At 32.5% G+C, this 20,857-nt stretch overlaps 1 protein-coding gene across 2 annotated transcripts; it reads left to right on the forward strand.

Moving 5' to 3' along the window:
• The first annotated feature begins 2,891 nt into the window (after window positions 1-2,891).
• LOC105783389 (calcium-dependent protein kinase 4) lies at window positions 2,892-7,157 on the forward strand. Of its 2 annotated transcripts, none has more exons than XM_012608814.2 (9): window positions 2,892-3,091; window positions 3,352-3,992; window positions 4,224-4,367; window positions 4,458-4,610; window positions 4,701-4,816; window positions 5,079-5,246; window positions 5,629-5,853; window positions 6,135-6,283; window positions 6,780-7,157. In XM_012608814.2, the coding sequence occupies exons 2-8, from the start codon at window positions 3,458-3,460 to the stop codon at window positions 6,255-6,257; spliced, it is 1,464 nt and encodes a 487-aa protein (XP_012464268.1). In that variant the 5' UTR covers window positions 2,892-3,091; window positions 3,352-3,457; the 3' UTR covers window positions 6,258-6,283; window positions 6,780-7,157. The 2 variants fall into 2 exon arrangements, with proteins under 2 accessions (XP_012464268.1, XP_012464266.1); XM_012608812.2 differs by having other exon boundaries at window positions 2,914-3,091; window positions 3,307-3,992.
• The last annotated feature ends 13,700 nt before the right edge of the window (window positions 7,158-20,857 follow it).

Genomic DNA, 20,857 nt, shown 5'->3' on the forward strand with positions numbered 1-20,857 from the left:
ATTAACGGCTTCTATGCTCTTAATAGAAACATGTTTGTCTATACTCAGTATCTTAGCTTTGATCGAGGTGATCATATGTTAAATCGGGTTCAACTAAATCTTAGTTTCTAAAAAATTTTGTTCAAATGATCTGTTTTATTGTTAAAAGTTTCATTCAAATTTAATTATAAAATATATACATTTTAATATAAAAGTATTTTTATTATTTTATAAACAGACAACCTAAAATTGAAAAATATAAACTTAAGCTCAGCCTAAAGGGAGTCAGCCTTAAGGGAAAAAAACCTAAAACCACTAACGAAAAACAGAGGGTTTGGATCTTCTTGGCTGCTAATGGAAATTTGAAAACAAAATAATAGAAAATATTTTAAAAAAAGGTTCTATCCATAGACTTTTGTGGGATCCTGTTGAAAACTGAAAATTTGCCATTTCAATCCTCAGTCTTCTTTGTGTTCCTGATTGGGGTATGCAACTTCTTTCATTCGTAGTTTTATTTTGGTCAAATTATGGTTTTGGTCATTTTATTACATTCAAAGTGGGGATTTAGTATTTATATTCTAAATTAACATAATTTGATCCGTTATTTTACAGTGTCATTAGTTAGTCCAAATACCGGTCTAAATTGAAAGCTTGTGCAATTTTTTTGAAGGGGTTGGATGAAAATTTTATGCTTAAAAATAAGTTTGGACAAAAAATTAAGCCAATTTAGAATAATATCCGTACTTAGATTCCAACATTCAACTCTGATTTAAGCTTGGTAAAAAAAAATTAAGTTATTTATGTTTTAGAAATTTAATAAAATAATTTATATACCTGTAGTGAAAAGAAAAATATAAAGTCTCTAAATATAAAATAAAAATAACATTTTTTAAAATAATAATATGAGCATATTTAAATAAGTTTGAGTTAATCATTTACAAATATAAATGACATTGGTCAAAATTCGAGGCTTATATTGCGGGTTGATCAAACACTTATGCATGATAAAGATAATATACTAAAGTAGCCAATATCGTCTCAATAGACGTGCTGTTTTTGTTACAGTAATAATACGTATCGATATTGATGTATTTTGATGTACCGTTTTAGATTTATTGATATTTTTTAAAAATATTTTTATATTATATATTATGCAAATATACTTCAATGACATATATCAAAATTTATATACAAATATAATTTTTTATATTAATACAAAGATAAATTTTAAAATCCTTAATTAAATTGAATAACTTTAACTAAATATAATTAAAAAAAGTACAAATAGTTAAGATAAAAAATTTATTTATTTTAAAATATTAAAATTTTGTACCAAATGTTACAAAACAGGTATATATCAATATTGGTTGAAATATATCGGAATACACCGAAACAACCAAAAACATTGAAATTTTGATTGGATCAAAATTTAAACTACTCGATACCGGATTCAAGACCAGAATAGTATGATCAGTACTAGAATGGTTTTGGCTACCATGTATTATACACGGGCACAGTTAAACCCGGCTAACCGTGAATAACTCTAAAGTACAGAGATTAAAATTTAAAATTACTCAAAATAAAGGGACCAAAATAAAATTTTGACATTTCAGAAGAAGCAAAGGATGGAATAAAAGACTAACCGTTCAAAACAAAGGTGCTTGAGATGTTTAACCGTGGTTTAACTGTTTAAGACACAGTCCAAAATTAGATTTTGTTTTTCTCTTTCATAAATTGTGCTGTAAAATTTTGACCAAAACAACGTTTAGACATGTCGTAGACTCATTCAACTTTTAGTCGCGCGTGAAATCACGTACCAATCATATAACTACGAACTCCAGCGTTGTGGTGATTTTCAATCAAACTTGGACAAAGGTCAAACCTTTGAATGCTGGTTTCTTTTTGCCCTTCACCGCCACCACTAGAAATTTTTATAGCACATGCTTTTTAAATTGGGAAAAAGTAATATTTAGTCCCTAAATTTGGTACTTTTGTCTATTTTAGTCCTTGGATCTTATTTTTTGGTACGCATAATCTTGGAATTTGACAGCTTTTCACAAATTAATTTTTGAATTTGGATTTTGCTAATGTTGGATGATGTACCAGTTTGAGATTGTACCACGCACTTGAAAATTTTCTAAAATTTTAATATATATATATATATATATGTTTGTATTTTTTAGATTATATATTTTAAATTTTTAGACAATGACATGACATGACATGACACAATCTCATAATATCACATCATCACTCTTGAACTAAATCCAAATTCATAGGCCAATTTGAAAAAAGTTATCAAATTTCGGAACTAATGTACAAAAAGTGTTCAAATTATTGTTTAAATTTTAAATTAATTCTAAACTTCAAAATCACATTATAAAAGAAAAAGAAAAAAATCTTTCTATTAAATTTTAGTGACACCATCTATTCTTTTAACATGTTAGATTTAAATTGTTTATACGATAAATATACATATATTTACAATCAATGACAAATTCAATGGGACCAGGTAAAGGCTTTGGTAATTAATTTAACCCTTTTAGTATAATATTTCTAGCTTTGTCTTGAGTAATTTATATTTTATCTCATCCGTTAACTAGCGTGCTCTAAAATTAATCCGAGTAGGAAATTAATGCCTCAACTAATGACAAAATTAATGGAAAAACCAAATTCATATAACACTAAATTAGAACCTTATTAAATTTGGATTAATTTAAAATCCAGGTTATGAAATAATGTGCTATTAACCCCAGAAAACTTTGCAGTAGTAAAAACAACAGTAGAAAACAAAAATGGGTTATTTTTATTACAAAGCTTTATGAAATAAACCATGGATGTTTGTAAGAAAAAGAAAAGTTCAGTTCTTTTTCAAAAAAATAAAAATTAAAAGAAGGGAGAAAGAGTTAGCTGATTAAGCACTTGGTATCCGATGTTTCTAAGCAACTACATCTCAAAAATTAAGAGCAAAAATACAGAATAAAAAACCCACTAATTGTCACTTCTTATGGATATGATTTTAGTATTTAAATATATTTATCCACTTTAGCCATTTTCTTCTTTGTTTCTCACCCTTTTCTTTTTGCCTTTCTTCAAGTTTCACTTGAAACTGGTACTTTGATCTTCTCTACTTTTTTTTATATGAAAATTTATTGTTTTTGCTGGGTTTTGGGCTTGGCTTAGTTTCTTTGATAGCTATGGCTTGATATTGTTTATGTATGTTTATGGGTTTTGTTTAGATTTCTGGTATCCGCATGAATTTTTGTGATTTTTTTTGAAGTTTCTAAATTTGGGTGATTGAATATTTACTTTTTCTTTTCTTTTCAGTTTTATATTTGAGAACATTGATTGTTTGATGGGCAATACATGCAGTGGATCTTTCAAGGGGAATCAATTTGAGGGCTACAAAAAAACTTGTTCCAACTCTGATTATACCAATTTGGCTGCATCCATTAGCCCCACAAAGACAGCTAACACCATGAGAAGAGCCATTGATCACCAAGCTCAGTATGTTTTAGGTCATAAGACCCCTAATATCCTTGAGCTTTACACTTTAGGCCGTAAATTAGGACAGGGACAGTTTGGGGTTACTTACTTATGTACCGAGATTTCGACCGGGATTGAATATGCTTGTAAGTCGATATCGAAAAGGAAGTTGATTTGCAAGGAGGATGTGGAGGATGTTAGGAGGGAGATTCAGATTATGCACCATTTGGCTGGTCATAAGAATATCGTGACGATCAAAGGCGCGTACGAGGATCCTTTATTTGTGCATATCGTGATGGAGCTTTGCTCCGGAGGCGAACTGTTTGATAGAATTATCCAGAGAGGGCATTACACCGAGAGGAAGGCAGCTGAGTTGACTAAGATCATTGTTGGTGTTGTTGAGGCTTGCCATTCACTTGGGGTTATGCATAGAGATTTGAAGCCTGAGAATTTCCTGTTGGTTAACAAGGATGATGATTTCTCACTCAAGGCCATCGATTTTGGGCTCTCGGTGTTCTTTAAACCCGGTAATCACTCAAATGTTCTTAACTTTTACTGATTGTTAACCTCTAACATTGAAACTCAATGCATGCTACCTTAATGCCAATTGATGGTTACCGGGAAGAACACGACCGTAATAGTTGAAGAGCTAACATTTGTTTCTTTATTGAGTTAATTTCAGCCCTTTAGTTTATAATGAAACCGATGTCATTTTGAAATTCAAGTCGTTTAACATAATGTGTGGTTTACTACTTTAGGCGAAGTATTTATCGATGTTGTTGGAAGCCCATATTATGTTGCTCCTGAAGTACTCCTCAAATGTTATGGACCAGAAGCAGATGTATGGACTGCTGGAGTTATACTCTATATATTGCTAAGTGGCGTGCCACCGTTTTGGGCAGGTATTTTTTGATACTTTTGGTTCTGCATCGGGATGGATTCTCAAGTAAATCTATGGATAATATACTTACAAACCATCCTCTGTTGTTTAGAAACACAACAAGGAATATTTGATGCTGTGTTGAAAGGATATTTTGACTTCGACTCCGACCCGTGGCCCCTAATATCTGATAGCGCAAAGGATCTAATCCAGAAGATGCTATGCTCTCAACCTTCCGAACGGCTGACTGCTCATGAAGTATTATGTATGTGATCTGATATTAACTCTCGGTTACTATCTGTTTGATGTTAATGAAGATAAAATTGTGTCATCATTTTCTTTTCAAATTGTTTAGGTCATCCTTGGATTTGTGAAAATGGGGTTGCCCCGGATAAGGCACTGGACCCAGCAGTACTTTCTCGCCTCAAACAATTCTCAGCAATGAATAAATTAAAGAAGATGGCTTTACGGGTAAGATTCTCAAGATTTACATGTAATATTAGGAAGAAACTATACTTGTAAATAGGATCATGTGTAATAAATCAGACGATGTCGTCTTTGAATCAATGAAGGGGTATTACCCCGTCAATACAGCAGAATCAAGCCGTTACATCACTATTTTTTGCTAAAGTATTTTTATGTCTGTCTGGATGCTCCTTGTACTTACTATGTTTAGAGTTCAGTCTTAACAACTACGGAAGTTCATGTTGGCCTGATCCTTTTGTGTTTTCAGGTAATAGCTGAAAGCCTCTCCGAGGAGGAGATTGCTGGCTTGCGAGAAATGTTTACGGCTATGGATACCGATAACAGCGGTGCAATCACATTTGATGAACTCAAAGCTGGTTTGCGAAGTTATGGTTCCACCTTGAAGGATACAGAGATACGGGACCTTATGGATGCAGTAAGTTTGTTTCCGGAGCAGATATCTAAATATTTGTTTCGTTTTCTAGTTCCGTTCGTACATTTCTTCTTCCTTGGTGAATGGTGTATTGTTGCTTGTTCCTTTGGTTTAAATGCCTGCTTATATGTTTTCATTAATTTGTGAGGGATGCAGCATTTGCATCCCCTCGAGATTCAATTTTAACAGAGAAGCATGGAGTAGCCTTATTTGTCTGACTGTAATACGAATAATTATGATTGTCAATGTTTGCCTTCACTTGTGTTTGCAGATAAATTTTTGCGTAATGATGTAGCCGTTGTGCTTATTATGTTATATTCATGTGGTAAATGTTAATTGCAAGTTTGCAAACCAATCATCAAATTTATATTTGATCTGTTCTCAGGCTGATGTCGACAATAGCGGGACCATCGATTATGGTGAATTTATAGCTGCAACCGTTCACCTTAATAAACTAGAACGCGAGGAACATCTCGTTGCAGCATTCCGATATTTTGATAAGGATAATAGTGGCTATATTACGGTTGATGAGCTTCAGCAAGCTTGTACTGAGCATAACATGACCGATGTTTTACTTGAGGATATAATCCGAGAAGTCGATCAAGATAATGTAAGTCATTTTCTACCTTGATGTTCGGATCTTTATGGTTTTCTTATACGGTTGAGCATGTTCCTACTAAAAGATAATGTAGAGTTTTCGAGTACTTCACCGTCTCACTGTTTACAGTTCTTGAATTTCGTGTACGATTTGACATCAATGAGACCTTGTCAATTTACATAGAACAAAGCAGTGGGGTATTGGCAAGCAAGTTCTCGTTTGAATATTATTTTGCTTTTGGTTCGTTTGTTGATTAAGTTTCTAACTGTTTTGCAACATTTGCTTTATTTCAGGACGGAAGAATCGACTATGGTGAATTTGTTGCCATGATGCAAAAAGGCAATGCAGGAGTCGGTAGACGGACCATGAGAAACAGTTTGAATATGAGCATGAGAGATGTGCCGGCTGCTCTATAATTTCCAGTCACACGCATCTTGTACAGGTGTCTTTCAACTGTCATTATATGCTCTTTCATGTCCCGAATATCTTCTGGGATAGTTGAAGCACAAGTAAAATAGATCACCTCTAGTCTAGCTTGTTTAGGTTATAAGTTGGATGAAATGAACTTTCTGACTTGCTTTTAACCCGAAATTTCAAACGGTCTGCAATGGTGTAATCGTAAAAACTCATGCAGTGGATTCACCGCCATCTAATTTACTCATTCAAATGGCTTAGAACTACTGTGATACTTTAGAAGTTCCTCTGAAAAATCGAGAAAGCATTAGAAAACTTGATAATTTCAATGCACAACCAAGGAACCATCTCCGGTTCTGCATCTAATTTGTATGGAAATGATAACGAATAGAAAAACTCCAAAGAATCAGTGTTGCATCATCGATAGAGGGATTTAGATATAGCTTAAGCATCACTGTTTTTCGATACTGAAAGACTAGCAATTAGACCGTTTCTAATGTTGTAATTATATGATGCCATGGCAGATTGTTCAGCAAAGCCGGAAGATGGAATATCCGCAACAAAGCTTTCTGGTTTCGGTTCTTCCTATGCCACCCCAGAATGTCACTGAAGAAATGGTTATGGAATGTTGTTTGTTTAGTGGGATGCTATTGGTTTATAATGCTATAAGGCTAAATCATAAGCTTTTAAAAGACTCTATGAATACGTAGTGTTGCAGTTAAATTACCAGTAGCCTTTTTAGGCATTTGCATGCTTTTCTCAAATCTTCCTTTCCAAGGAAGCATAGTGTTCCCATTAGTTGAAATTATATTTTCATTCAAATGGATTTGTACTATAAATCGATTTATCATATTCAAACATTAAGATTTTGAATATTAAGATAATTCTAATGATTTTAACAATCTTTAATGATAAAGAATCTAAAAAATTAACATTAACTTGTTACAATGAAAATAAAAATTAATGGTAGAACTCTTTTATAACAAATGTAATAATAATAAGGGTTAAATATAAAATTAATACCTCAATTTGTTCATTTCTCCCAATTTTCTCTCCAAATTTTTTGCCCTATAATTAATTTCTTTTTATTTTTTCCATTGTTTTTTTACGTTGCTTTCTTTTTAGTTTCTAAGTTCTGGGTTTGTCTCTATTTTATATTTCGAGTCTTGGGTTCATCTTCTTTTTTGGATTGACAAGTTTTTTTTTTTCTCTTTTTTCAATTTCTGAGTAGTTGAATTTTTTTCTGTTTGTTTTCCTGAGAAAATATGAGAAAGAAAAAAAAATGGTAGATGAAGGAGCTCCATTACCTCAAAAGCTTGCTTTATATGAACTAGAAAACAAAATGAAAATGAAGGGTGTTTGGTTGATTTTTGAAATTTGATATCAGTTTTATTTTTCCCTCTATCTTTCTCTCTGGAAATGATGAACTGTCTATGTCAAGTGCAAATAGAAAAAAAGAAAAAGAAAATATTTTCCAACAAATGCAAAATACTCAGATTTTCCAACAGCTTAAGTTTCAGATAAAAGCAGTCGATTTGAAGAAAAGAATCGTTTAGTCAAACCTAGATAAAAAAAAAATCATCTTCATCATCAAAGCCACTACAGATTGTAATTGTAAAAAAAGAAAAAGAAAAATAAATACTCTTCCTTTCAAAGAAACCCAAATCTTCTTTTTGTTCTTCATCATTAAATCAAGTTGAGCATTTAAAAATTTAAGCAAACCCAGATGAAAAACTTCTCATCTTCATCACCAAAGACAATTATAATTTTTGATTTTGTTTGAAATTTGTAGTAATACAGATTGTAATTGTAAAAAAAAAAAAAAAGAAGAAAAAAGAAATACCCAAATTCAAAAAAATACTCTTCCTCTCAAGGAAACCCAAATCTGTTTGAAAGTTTGTTTGAAAGTTGCAATTAAGATTGAAATTTGTTTGAAAGTTTCAGAGCGGTCGCTCATACCGAAAAGTGGCATTTCATATCAATAGCGGCGGCGATAAGGCAAGAAAAAGAGGAACTAGGGGAAGAGAAGAAGAAATAAAGAGGAGAGGAAAAACGAAAGAAAAGAAAAATAATGACACATATCACTGTGAGATACTTAACGGTGTTAGGCTTTGTCATCAATATAGTTGACCGAAAAAAAATTTTATGTACTAATCTGAAAAAAATAGACAAGTTTAGATATTAGTTTTATATTTAACCTTAATAATAAATATTCAACAAATTTTATTAATATAACTAATTTATTACAATGACATTAAAAACTATAATACAAAACGTATAATATATTCAATAATTATAACAACAATAACATAATATTGATTATTAAAATATTTTCTAACAATTGCTAAACATAATAAAACATAATATTGGTTAACAAACTAATGACAACTTTAATAACATTAATTCATGAATTATGGTAAAAACAAAATTCTTAACTAGATTAAGTGACTTGTAGAAATTTTCAAAGTAATTGCAAGTGTGTAACAACCGGTTTTAACAATATTAAAAATATGGTTTCGAACCTTAATTTCATAATCCGAAAAATATAGTAATATATTAAATTTTGGTCTAGAAATTTTGTTGAATTGATTATTAATTCGCATGGAATTAAATCGTAAAATTCAATCGCAGTAGTTTTTAATTAAAAATAAATTAAGATCTAAAATAGCAATTATATCCTGTCAAGGTGGGTGGTGATGTTAATAGTGGAGTAATTGAATAAATTAAAGTTAATTAAGTTATAAATGTCCATTTTTAATTGTGTCGAAACAACGATTTGAAATCCTATTTTCGATGTTTGAGCCTATAAACATTATTTTTAATATTTATGAGGTTAGTATAAATGTTAATTGAAGTTTGGTCTCTTAATTTTGTTAATTGGATAGTTAATTAAGGTATAAGGACTAAATAGTAAAAATGGTAAAAGTTAATCGCTATGAAATTTTAATTAATTGAAGTACCAATTGAGCAATTGAACCCTTTTATTTATGACAAACGGTCGTGGAGATGAGCTATCATCCACCAAATTGACTAATTAAGGTTAACATTAACTAATTGTTAATTAATTAAGTTAATTGTAATTAATTAATAAGTAATTAAAATATATAAGCCATTTTTTTTTTGATAAAAAAAATATAAGGCAAATTAAAAAGAAATGAAAGCATTTTCTTGTTTCTTCATCTTCCTCACGGCATAAGGGAAAGAAAATAAGGTTTTGAGGTTTTCAAGCTTTAGTTTTTTAATTGGTAAGTCATTTCAAGTTCGTTTTTTTTGTAATTTTTATGTTTTTGAGATCTCGGGAACTTGATTTAGCTAACTCATATATTAATTTGTAAAACTTATAAAGCTTTTAAAAGTTAAAATTTATGAATTCTTGATGAAATTGGTGTTAATTTGTTAGATTTTAAGCTTAGATATGAAAAGAGACTAGTTTGTAAAAGCTTAATTGCTAGTTTTTGAACATAGGGACTAAAGTGTTTAAATTTTGAAATTGATATGAAATTTCTATAATTATAGATAATAGAGTTATAATAGGATGTAATTGAGATCGGTTTCAAAATCAAAGCCCAAATTTGAAAGTTATGACAAATTCGATTTTAGGAACTAAATTGAATAAAATGTAAAACTTTAGGGTATTCGAAAAATAAAATTGAACTTGAAGATTTGGTTTTTTGTTTTGATTAGTTAGGTTCACATAGTCTGTTTATATGTAAATTGTTGTATATTTGAATTATGAATTTGTGTACGTGTAATAGTAATTTGAATTATTTACAATTTGGTACAAAAGGTGATAAATGAACTAAATCGTAAAAATGATAAATTGATCGATAAATTGAATATGATGAATTGAAATTTGAGATATTTAATGAATCGATAGATGATTATGAATGATTGAATCATATTAGTATATTTGTGAATGCTTATCGAGAAAGAATACTAAACTAAATAAAAATTGAAAATAGTATAACTTGGTGAAACCATGAAATTGGTCAAATATTGATGATTTTGTATGTTTATGTTAATCCGTAGCTAACGTCGACTTCTTGAAAGGGAAAGGAAAAGCTAAAGCTGTTGACGAATAGTTCGGAGTTTCCAATTTGTATTTCTATAATTCAATCCACTTTAGTTTGTTATATGCTAATATATAGAGGTAAGTTGTGAGAAAGTAGTTGGATTGAATTGGTGGGAATATGCCTGAGTATCAAGGTAAATGACTAAATTGAATAGAATTGGAAATAGTGTAGTTTGATGAAAGTATGGGATTTACTTGAAATTGGGTTGACTTATGTTATATTACATGAAGAATTGATGATTTGATGATGAATTGAAAATGATGGAGGTGTCAATGGACCTACGACATGATATTACAAAATTGGTTACTCTATTAAATGTATAGGTTTATACTTCAGGTTAGCCGATGATACACTACGATGCTAGTTTGAGATGTAGATTGACTAATCCGAATGTCTATCTTGAAAATCTGAGTTAGGTTAATAGGATTATTTTAATGTGTTTTGTGATTAAATGCAATGAAATGTTGTAATCATATGATAGAGTATGTGAATCAAATGAAACCAAACCTTAGGGGCGGGAACAAATTCAAATGAGTCAAAAGACCTTAGGAACGAATAAATTAGGTGATTTTAGAAGTGGTAAATTGAAAATATGACTGATAAGGGGACATTTTGATATTGGTATGTTCGAAAAGTTGTTATTATAAGTATAATGAATTGTCCCTATATATTGTATTGAAGTGGGATGAATTGTGGTTAGTTTTGTACACTTAACATGTTTATATTGAAGATGTAAAATTTGGTAATTTCAAGTTATAAGTATTTGGTAGATATATGCATATAGTTATACATGTTTAACTAGTGTAAATTTGTTAATGCTAATATTATATTGTAACACCCCACGCCCGACCCGTCCATCGGGTTCAGGTATAGAGCATCACAAATGAACCTATACTTAATTTGGCTAACTTAGTTGCCATAAATATACTAAGGTACAATAATCTAATAATCTAATAATCAATAATAATAATTATTCTTACAACTCGGAGCCTTAACTGCTAAATGTTTGGTTATTCAATTTCTGTTTCTAAACAGTTTGTTGGTTTACATTAAGTCCCTTAAAGTTTGACTAAGGGCTAACTAGTTCAGAATCTAGACTCTATGAATGACGTCTAGTTACACCATAATTTATTCTAAGGCGATGCCTCTAATGATACCCCTTCTTATGTGCATGACTCTAACTTCTGTTGGGAAAGGTGCCCATATTGTAGTAAACGAGTAATTGTTTTCTATTTATTTGAACGATAAATAAATCAAGTTAATTTTACATTTCACTATTATGTCTTTTGTATTTTCTGTCTTTTATATTTTGCATGCATAGCAAAATTGTGACAAGTAAATATTAACTAATTGATTGTCTAAAGTTCAAATTGAAGATAAGTGGCATTGTAAAGAATGTTTACATAACGAGAAAAGCAACCTACTTTAGTAGATAACCTAAATGAGTCCATAATCTCATAAAAGAATAAAAGTGAGCATTTGATTCAAATACTGAGAAGGATTATTATGTCGTCTACAATTCCAATTTGAGAGATGGCTAGTCTTGGCTATCGGAGTAGGTGACTCCACAAGTAGAGACATAGATGTATTCATTGGTAGAATGATACATTGGACTGGACCCAAGATGAATTAATTCTTAATCCATTTGTGAATTAATTCACTTGTGACATTCATGGTGTGATTTTCCTAAATCCTGAGTTAGTCATTGACCATGCGTATGCAACTCATGTGCTTTGATATAAGTGGAGGCTTATGCTCTAAAGATGATCGAGGCTAAAGCCGATATGTTGGGTACATGACTTGTGTATGACATGACTTTACTAGCAACAATGGAATTCATAGCTCAATTAAAGAGTTAATGATATCCTCTCATTGGCATTATGTGGATTGATAAATATGAAACGTGGGCACGAGTTGCTTGTTCTCGAAGGAGCAATTTATCATAGTCATTTGGTGACAGTGATCATATTAATCATTAAGAAGACACAATGGTGACAATGAGATAAAATAGGATTGTATTGAATGAGCGGATTTAACTCAAAGAAATTAAGGATATCATATGAGGGTAACACACACATGATGAGGTCATTGGACAAAACAGTTGGATGAATTGATTTCGTAAAGAGTATATAATAAGGAGTTTTCAATCATGGTACTTCTTGTGGACTGACTCCATGATTAAGTAATTACGAATTATCGAAACGATGCTTCTAGACATAATTGCAATCACTAGAGTCTAATTGGTCAGATTGGTCCCTCTACTAGCTCAACAAAAGCTCGATTGGGCTGCATTTGAATCAAAAGTAAATTCTACGACTTTGAGAATAATTTAATTGAGTCAATTTATTCGATGTGGAATTAAATTAAGTGGTCGTGAGAATTGTTCAACTAGAGAATTTGATTAAAGAATTTTCTTGAAAAATTAATTTGGAAAATCTAAGTAATTTTTGAAAAAATTAAATTTGATCAAGTAAAAAAATTAGTCAAATTAATTAAAATTAATATGATGCTTTTGGAAATTAATTTTCAAGTCAAACAATTGGCCTAATGGGTAATTGAACTTGAAAATTGGACCTGATATCGTAAATTGGGCTCGGGAGCCCAAAATCAAGATCAAGACCCAAAAACTGATAGAACCGGACCTGGTATGTGAAACTGGGCCGATAGTCCAATAGGTGGCTAGATCAGACTGGTCGGGTCGTCATTGACTCAGACCGAACCGGCTTGAAGTGCCGTAAGGTTGTCGCACTTGCATCACCGGACACGGCGGTACTGGTGGCTACAACGGTGGTGTCCCGATGACCGGCGGTAATTGGTCGTCAGTGGTTAAGCAGTGGAAGAGTTACATTCCTACAGGATTTTTACTAGAAAATTTGATTTCAGATTAATTATTCCAAAAATAATATTAAATTTATTAATTTAATATTAAAGTGATTATCTTAATATTAAATTTAATTTAATGTTTATCTACGAGATAAACATTCTGTTATTTTAATAAGATTTAATATTAAATTTAATCTAATATTTATCAAGATAAATATTATATTAATTTAATATTAAAGTAATTAGTTTAATCATAGTTGAACTCTCTAAACTCTTCCTATATAAAGAGAGCCTTGTGTCATTATTTACACACAGTTGAATTCAAGAAAAAAATATAGAGAAGAAATTCTCTAAAGATATTATTCTAGAAAATTTCTAGAGATATTTTCTGATTTACAACTTGACTCAAAAGTTTAGAGAAATTGTAAAATTACCTCACTGGTAATTTTTGTGAAAAACTTTCTGATTCAAACCGAGCCCACACTCGGCAGAAGTGAGCTTGAAGATAGTTGAGAAGACTACTCGGTTGTAGCACTCATCCTAGACGAATCGAAAAGGTACAATTTTGATTAAGTGCTTATTACTTTAGATATCACAACTAAGATCTTGTTTTGAATTTTTTTTAAACTTTGGTTTTTCTTTAAATTTATTTTCCGCTGCATCTTCCAAACCCCTATTTTTCAACAACTTTTGACGATCTCTGAATTTTATTCCATCTGGCTTGGTCCCACTTTGAAGCCCTCGATCATCCTCACAAGTCCTGCAAACATAAATCAACTCCGTAAGCTCGAATGAACTTAGTGAGTTCCTATACTACACCATAAATTAACCCTATCGCACGAAGGTAACATATGTAAAATAAATTAAACACAAATACTTTCTATTCTCTCATCACGAACGTTCTACATCGGGGTGGTGGACTCCACTTAGTCTTTTGAGCTATTCGGCTCACTATAAAACCTTCCTTTGATCGGACTCTCCATCGACCATATCCCAACTACTTCACTATACCAGTGATTCTTATCTTTCATTCATTTCACTTTCCCCTTGCTTGGGGTATTTGTTGACCTAAAATTAATTTGGCTATTTTTCGGCTTCCCATCAGGAATCCTTATGGTAGCTTTTCAATTATCCGCCAAAGGAATCTTAGAGCATACCTTTTGTAACACCTCTCACCCGGTCTGGTCGTAGGACTTAGACAATAGGATGCTACAACTAAATACCAAACAATTACAAATGGATTATAATTTTTAAATATCAATTAAATATAAAAAATTTAAAATTAATTTAATTAACATGTGTTTCAATCAATTATGAATTAATATCGAGCTTACAGGAGGTTAAAACTAAACAGGCAATAATTTTGGATCAAGTTGAAATAAATTTAAAAAGATAGGAAAAACCTGAAAACAGGGGTCACACGACCGTGTGGTGAACTGCTACAAATCGGTATAGCATATTAAACTAGTTTCTGCACTTTAGGAGCTTGAAGACTAGCGTTTTTATTAATTTTTCATAATGTTTTCTTAAGTTTCCATTAAGTTAATAAAACGTGCAAATTGAGTCTTTTATTGACCTTAGGGGCCAAATGAAACCTAATGGTAAGCTAATGAACTTATAAGTGTGCGGGAGACCATTAGAAGACATACCAAATCAATACTGGTCACTACATCGCAACACGAAAGGTCTGATGTCGCAACATAGGGAGCAGAATGGAGAAATCATGAAATTGTCTTTGATGTCGCGACATAGCCTATGGGTGTCGCGTCATACCCTTGAAGATAACTCAAGAGGAGTACCCTGATTGCTATGTCGTGACATAGGTTATGGTATGTCGCGACATCGACACTAGAAGGAAATTAAACACGAGACAGGGGTGTTTTGGTTCGCACAATCAAACTTAAAGCTCAGAAACGTCAGCTGACCTAGGGTTAAGGACGGTGACCACCTAAAATCTATAAATAGGCTCCTTTACCACATGTTAGGGGGACCATTCACTTAGCCTAGAATTAGTCTTTTAATTTCAATTTAGTTTTCTCTTTCTTAGGTTAGATTTATTTTCATTCATTCTTGTTCTATTTTGAGAGATCTGTATTGTGGAGATAATCAAACCTTGTGGACTTGTGATCAATTTTAATACAATTAGGCTCTTTCGTAAACTGTAACACCCAAAAATTTTAATTTTTGCATGATTTGTCACAAATTTCTTGTTTGCTTTAATGGTTAAGTGATTTGGGTGTGTTTGGGAGTGTTTGGGAAGCCTAGGTTCAAGTCTTGGCTTTTGTAGATTTTTTACTTTTTCCCTTAAATGAATCTGGATGCTGGTATATAGGTTTTATTAATATTTGTGATTTTTTATGACACAAAGAGCCAATTGGTCCTATGGTAAGTGGCGTGTGAAGTACTCTTAAGGTCTGAGGTTCGAGTCCTGACTGCATTGTGGAGTGTTTATTTTTATCACCTATGCTGTGAGGTGGTGGAGTTTGACTGAAATGCTGTGGAATTTGAATGAAGTGGTTGGGGGAGTTGAGGAGGAAGTGGTGGAGAAAATCAAGGAGGGATACCGGGGAGTATTCTTAGGAAAAAATTAAGGAATTTGATGAGAGGGGAAAGTGTGTGCCGTTTGAGGTATTCCAACATTGAGAATTCGGCTAGGGAGAAAAAGTGTGTTATTTTCGGCATTTGAAAGAGCTTTTTGGGGAGCATTTGCCAAATTTGGTCTTTAGGTACTAAAGGTTTTTAGTTTTTGGGTCAGTTTTGTTTTTCACCTATTCGCTTTCAGTGCCAAATTTTTTCTCGGGTTTGTGCACTTTTCTTTTCTACTTATTCCTTCTTTCTTTTCCCTTTCCCTTTGTTGACCGAATCCTTTTCTCTCTCTCCCTCTTGTTTTCTCTGTCGGTCAAATTTCTCTTTTCTTCTCTTCTCCTTCTTTGGCCGAATAACCTTTTATTTTCATCGGGTTGTCTCTGTCGAGTTTCTTTCTCCTTTTTACCTCTTAGCCGAATATCACTCATTATTTGTTTCGTTCTATACGTTGCCGTTCTTGTGCTGCAGGTTTCTGACTATCGGTAAGTGGTTATACTCCTCACTTGAATAAACCTACTCTCTTCTTTTCTTATTTCCATAACCGAGTACTCTTTTCCTTTACTATTTGATTTCTTATGGTTGATTTCTTTTTCTTATAATGTTACTCGTTGCGGTTTTAGGATCTCTTTCGAGGAGTGGTGGTCTGTAGGTGATCTGAAATATAAATGCAACCTTTGTAGTCAACGTTCTTTCAAGGTAGGAGGGTGTTTTTTTGGGATTAAGTGTTATAAGAGGGCATTTTTACCCTAGCTACTAATGGACTAACTTTGGGGTCATGTTTGTTTCTAGGTGGGCGTACGTGGATATAGCACTATTCTCGTAACCAGGTGTGTAATCACACATTCTCTCAACTGTAAATTGGCAAAAGCTGAGACCATATGGGCGTGCGAACGCTCGTGTGGTAAATCGAGCCCATAAAACACAGTGTTAGATTATAGAGGCCTCCATGAGCGTTTCATGGGCTTAGGCCGTAATGGGCCTAAAATGACCGAAATACCCTCGAAGGGTAAAATGACTGAAATATCCTTGAAGAGTAAAATGACCGAAATACCCTCGAAGGGTAAAATGACCAAAATACTCTTAAAGGGAAAATGATCGAAATACCCCCGAAAGGTAAAATGACTGAAATACCCCTGAAGGGTAAAATGACTAAAATACCCTCGAAGGGTAAAATGACCGAAATACCCCCGAAGAGTAAAATGACTGTTATACCTCTAGGAGTTAAAATATGTGTATAACCGATTTGCTCTATGATATATATACGACTGTTACTGAGTATGACATACTGCATACACGTATGATTTATGACATGACATACTACATGGGGTTGGGATTCTGATATAGGGAAAGTATATTATACTGGTGGCTTTGCCACATATACTGTTATTGGCAGCTTTGCTGCGTTACTGTTACTGGCAGCTTTGTTGCATCATTATTACTGGCAGCTTTGCTGCGATATTGGTGTGTTGGCTGGGTGGGTCGATTTTATCCCCACATGGTGTGTTGGTGGTACGGAGTGGTGTGTTGGCTGGATTGGGATGGGCTGCATTACTGCATTGTATTGTTACTGTAATGGGCTAAGGCCCACACTGTTACTGTAATGGGCTAAGGCCCACACTGTTATTATATTGGGCTAAGGCCCACACCGTTGTTGTATAGGGCTCAGGCCCAGACTGCTACTGCATGTTGTAAACTAATTGACTGATAGGGGGTTCACACTAAGTTTCGTAAACTCACCCTCTCCTTTAACTGTGTAGGTAATCCTCAACCATAGGCGATTCGGTGCTGCGAGGGACTCAGATATGGCCACACGAACACTGCTGCTCACATTTGCTTTTATGCTAATTTAAATTATAAGTTGGGTTTTTGTTTATGTAATAAGGCCTTTAAATTGGTTTAAATTTTTAATCGGGCTTTTACTTAAACATTTTAAACTGCTAGTTAGGGGAAGATGATTTTTTTTAAAATAATTACTGTTTTTCAAAGTTACGATTTTTTAAGCAATAGAATTGAAAAAGCTACTGCGATTTAGAACCAACTTATTAAAACAATATCTGATAACAAGACAAATGTTTTTTTATTTTATTTTATTTTAATAACAAAGAAGTTAATGTTAAACTGGGAAACAATTTTTTTTTTTACCAATGAGTCTAATTTTTCGAAAAACACTTCAATGTGACACGCCAGATTCGACCGTAACGTCTAGGCCGGGTTTGGAGTGTTACATAAACTCTATATTATCGAATTATTTAACATGTTTTCTCTTTATATCGATTTTATATTGTCTATGGAGACCATGAGGAACTAATTCCTCTATAAGGGATTAGTGAGTGAAAGTATGATCTGTTAACTGTTCTGTAGGGATACTCAACAAATCAACTATTTGGGAAAGGAAGAACGTAAAAAAAACCCTAGGCTTGACAACCTTGGGAAGTCATCAAGGTGGGAATTAACCCAAAATTGGTATAACCCATCCGTAAATACCTTCACCCTAAATCGGTCTAGACTATGAGGTTAGAAGATAAGTAGTTCTTGCCGACTCGTTATTTGAGTAGAAGATCGGAAGATCCTGCTTAGATAGCGACTAGTTGATTGACGAGGAACCCGAAGTGACAGTTGACGAGGATAACCAAAGTGAGCTAATCACCCAGAATTAGATTTGATTAATTTCATTCTTCAATCTCTCGAAATTTAGTTCTTTATATTATATTATTTTTATTATTATAAAAACCTAGAAACTCCTTTTATTTTACCTTTGTACTATAGTTAAACTAAAGTACTAATTAGATCTTTTAGTGTTTAGGTTAAAATTGATCTAGCACTCAGATTCCTTGGATAAAATCCTCGGATTACTCACCTGCTCCATTGTAACTATAGTACAACTTCACTAGTATACTTGTAAATACCACCTTATTAATACATCCTTTACTACAATATTTACACTCTGGACGCTAGTACGTCTAGAGGCGGGCAAGTTGTTGGCGTTGTTGCCGCGGAGGCAACGTCACTAGTTTAATTTTAATTTTTGCATTCAGAAGGAAAAATTAGAAAACTTTTAAGTTATAGATACAATTTTTTTATTTGTAAGTACAATTATTAACATTATATAGGTTTTAGGAACCTTCTTTGATATAGACTGCCACGACCTAACATTTCTTGTCTTGTTATTCATAACTCACATTTTGAACTAAATCCTTCTTTGTAACATGGATTTTTGAAAATGTTAGGTTTACCGGTCGTGAAACTTAGGACTTTATAGTGTTTTTACGGAGATTTGATCATATATGTAGCACAGTTACTTACGTAGGTGTTTCACCAGATGCTATTAAATTGTTATTAATTCCATTTGCATTGGATGGGAAGGCAAAAATGTGGCTAGAAACACTCCCCCCAAACACCATTACTACTAGGACTGAGTTTGAGTGGTTATTTCTTTGCTGAGAAGTGCCCATGAAAAGTTACTAAGTACTTATACACAATTATTTTATTTTAAGCAGTTTATTACTGAAACATTGGGACAATCATGGAAAAGGTTTAAAGTGATTCTGAAATCCATATTAGGTGGGGGTATACACTTCGCAGTTCAGATACAACATTTCTAGTATGGGCTGGACAGTAAAAATAGACGAAAATTTGACATTATGACTCGGGGAAGTATTTGGACAAAAACCCAAGAGAAAGTTATGGAAATATTGAAGAAGTTTAGCATTAATGAATCTACCTGAGAGAAATACTATGAAGGGGAAATCAAGGGACTAGAATATAGAAAAAAATGGAAAAGAGCAAAAATGTAATCAATTGGAGTCAATTATAAAATAATCAAATGATCACAAGACAGAAGAAGAAGGGGATAATGTTGAGTAAGAAAATGATCACATGGTATCCCAACTTGATTGGTGGAGGTAGAGTAAGGAGTAACTGGAACAAATCATTTCGAATTCAACAAAATTGGTGCCGTCTATTATTAAACCTCCTGAATTAGAATTAAAGTCGTTGCTTGCACATTTAAAATACAATTATCTGGGAGAACAAAATACTCTTCTAGTGATTATTGTTGCAGGCTTAGAAACAATCCAAGAAGAGACTCTATTAAGTGTTTTGAAAATGCATAAAAAAGCAATAGGATGAATGATTACTGACATTAAAAGAATCAATCCTCTATTTTTTCAACATAAAATTAGATAAGAAGAGGTAAAAAGACCTATAGTTGATGCTTAGTGTAGACTTAATCTAACTATGAAAGAAGTGGTAAAGAAGGAATTGCTCAAATAGCTTATTGTAGGTATTGTTTACGCCATCTCTGATAGTGAATGGGTTAGCACTACTCAGTGTGTTCCAAAGAAGGGAGGTCTAACTGTTGTCGAAAATGATAAGAACGAGTTAATTCCAAGGAGAACAGTTATTGGTTGGAGAGTATGTATTAACTGCCAGAAATTAAATGATGCAACAAAAAAAAGACCATTTCCCATTGCACTGTATTGATCAAATGCTCGATTGTTTAGTAGGTAAAGATTACTATTATTTCTTGGATGGCTACTCAGCGTACTATCAAATCCCAATCCACCCCGACGATCAAGAGAAAACCACTTTCACTTGTCCTTTTAGTATTTATCGTTTTAAAAGAATGCCTTTTGGCATATGTAATACACCAGGAGCCGAAAGGGGCAGGTTTTAAGGGTTTTTTTTTTACGTAAAAAAGAACATAAAGCTAGATCAGGAAAAAAAAAAAGACTAAAGTGAGAAAATGGTATATTTTAAGGACTAAAAGATGTATTAAGCGTTTTGTTTTTCATAACTGGGCAAAACAAGCTTTAAGACATGTCGTAGACCTGCTGATTTCACCAATTTGAGAAGGGTCAAACCTTGAATCCGCCATATCCAGTTCAAGTCTCTGTTTAGGGGTTTCATCTATTTCCAACTCAAATTTGGTTGAGGATTAATGTTATTATTTGATATTAAGAAATATTAAGGAAAACAAATATTTTTAAATTCACTTAAAGTCAAAATTTTGAGTTAACAATACCAAACAGTTTCAATTATCATCTAAATTTGAAATTAGTTCCAATTTTTGAAATAATATTATTTTATAGATGTAGAACATTTTAAAATATTTAAATTAA

This window comes from Gossypium raimondii, chromosome 13 (genome assembly GCF_025698545.1).
Source record: "Gossypium raimondii isolate GPD5lz chromosome 13, ASM2569854v1, whole genome shotgun sequence".
Taxonomy (NCBI): Eukaryota; Viridiplantae; Streptophyta; class Magnoliopsida; order Malvales; family Malvaceae; genus Gossypium; species Gossypium raimondii.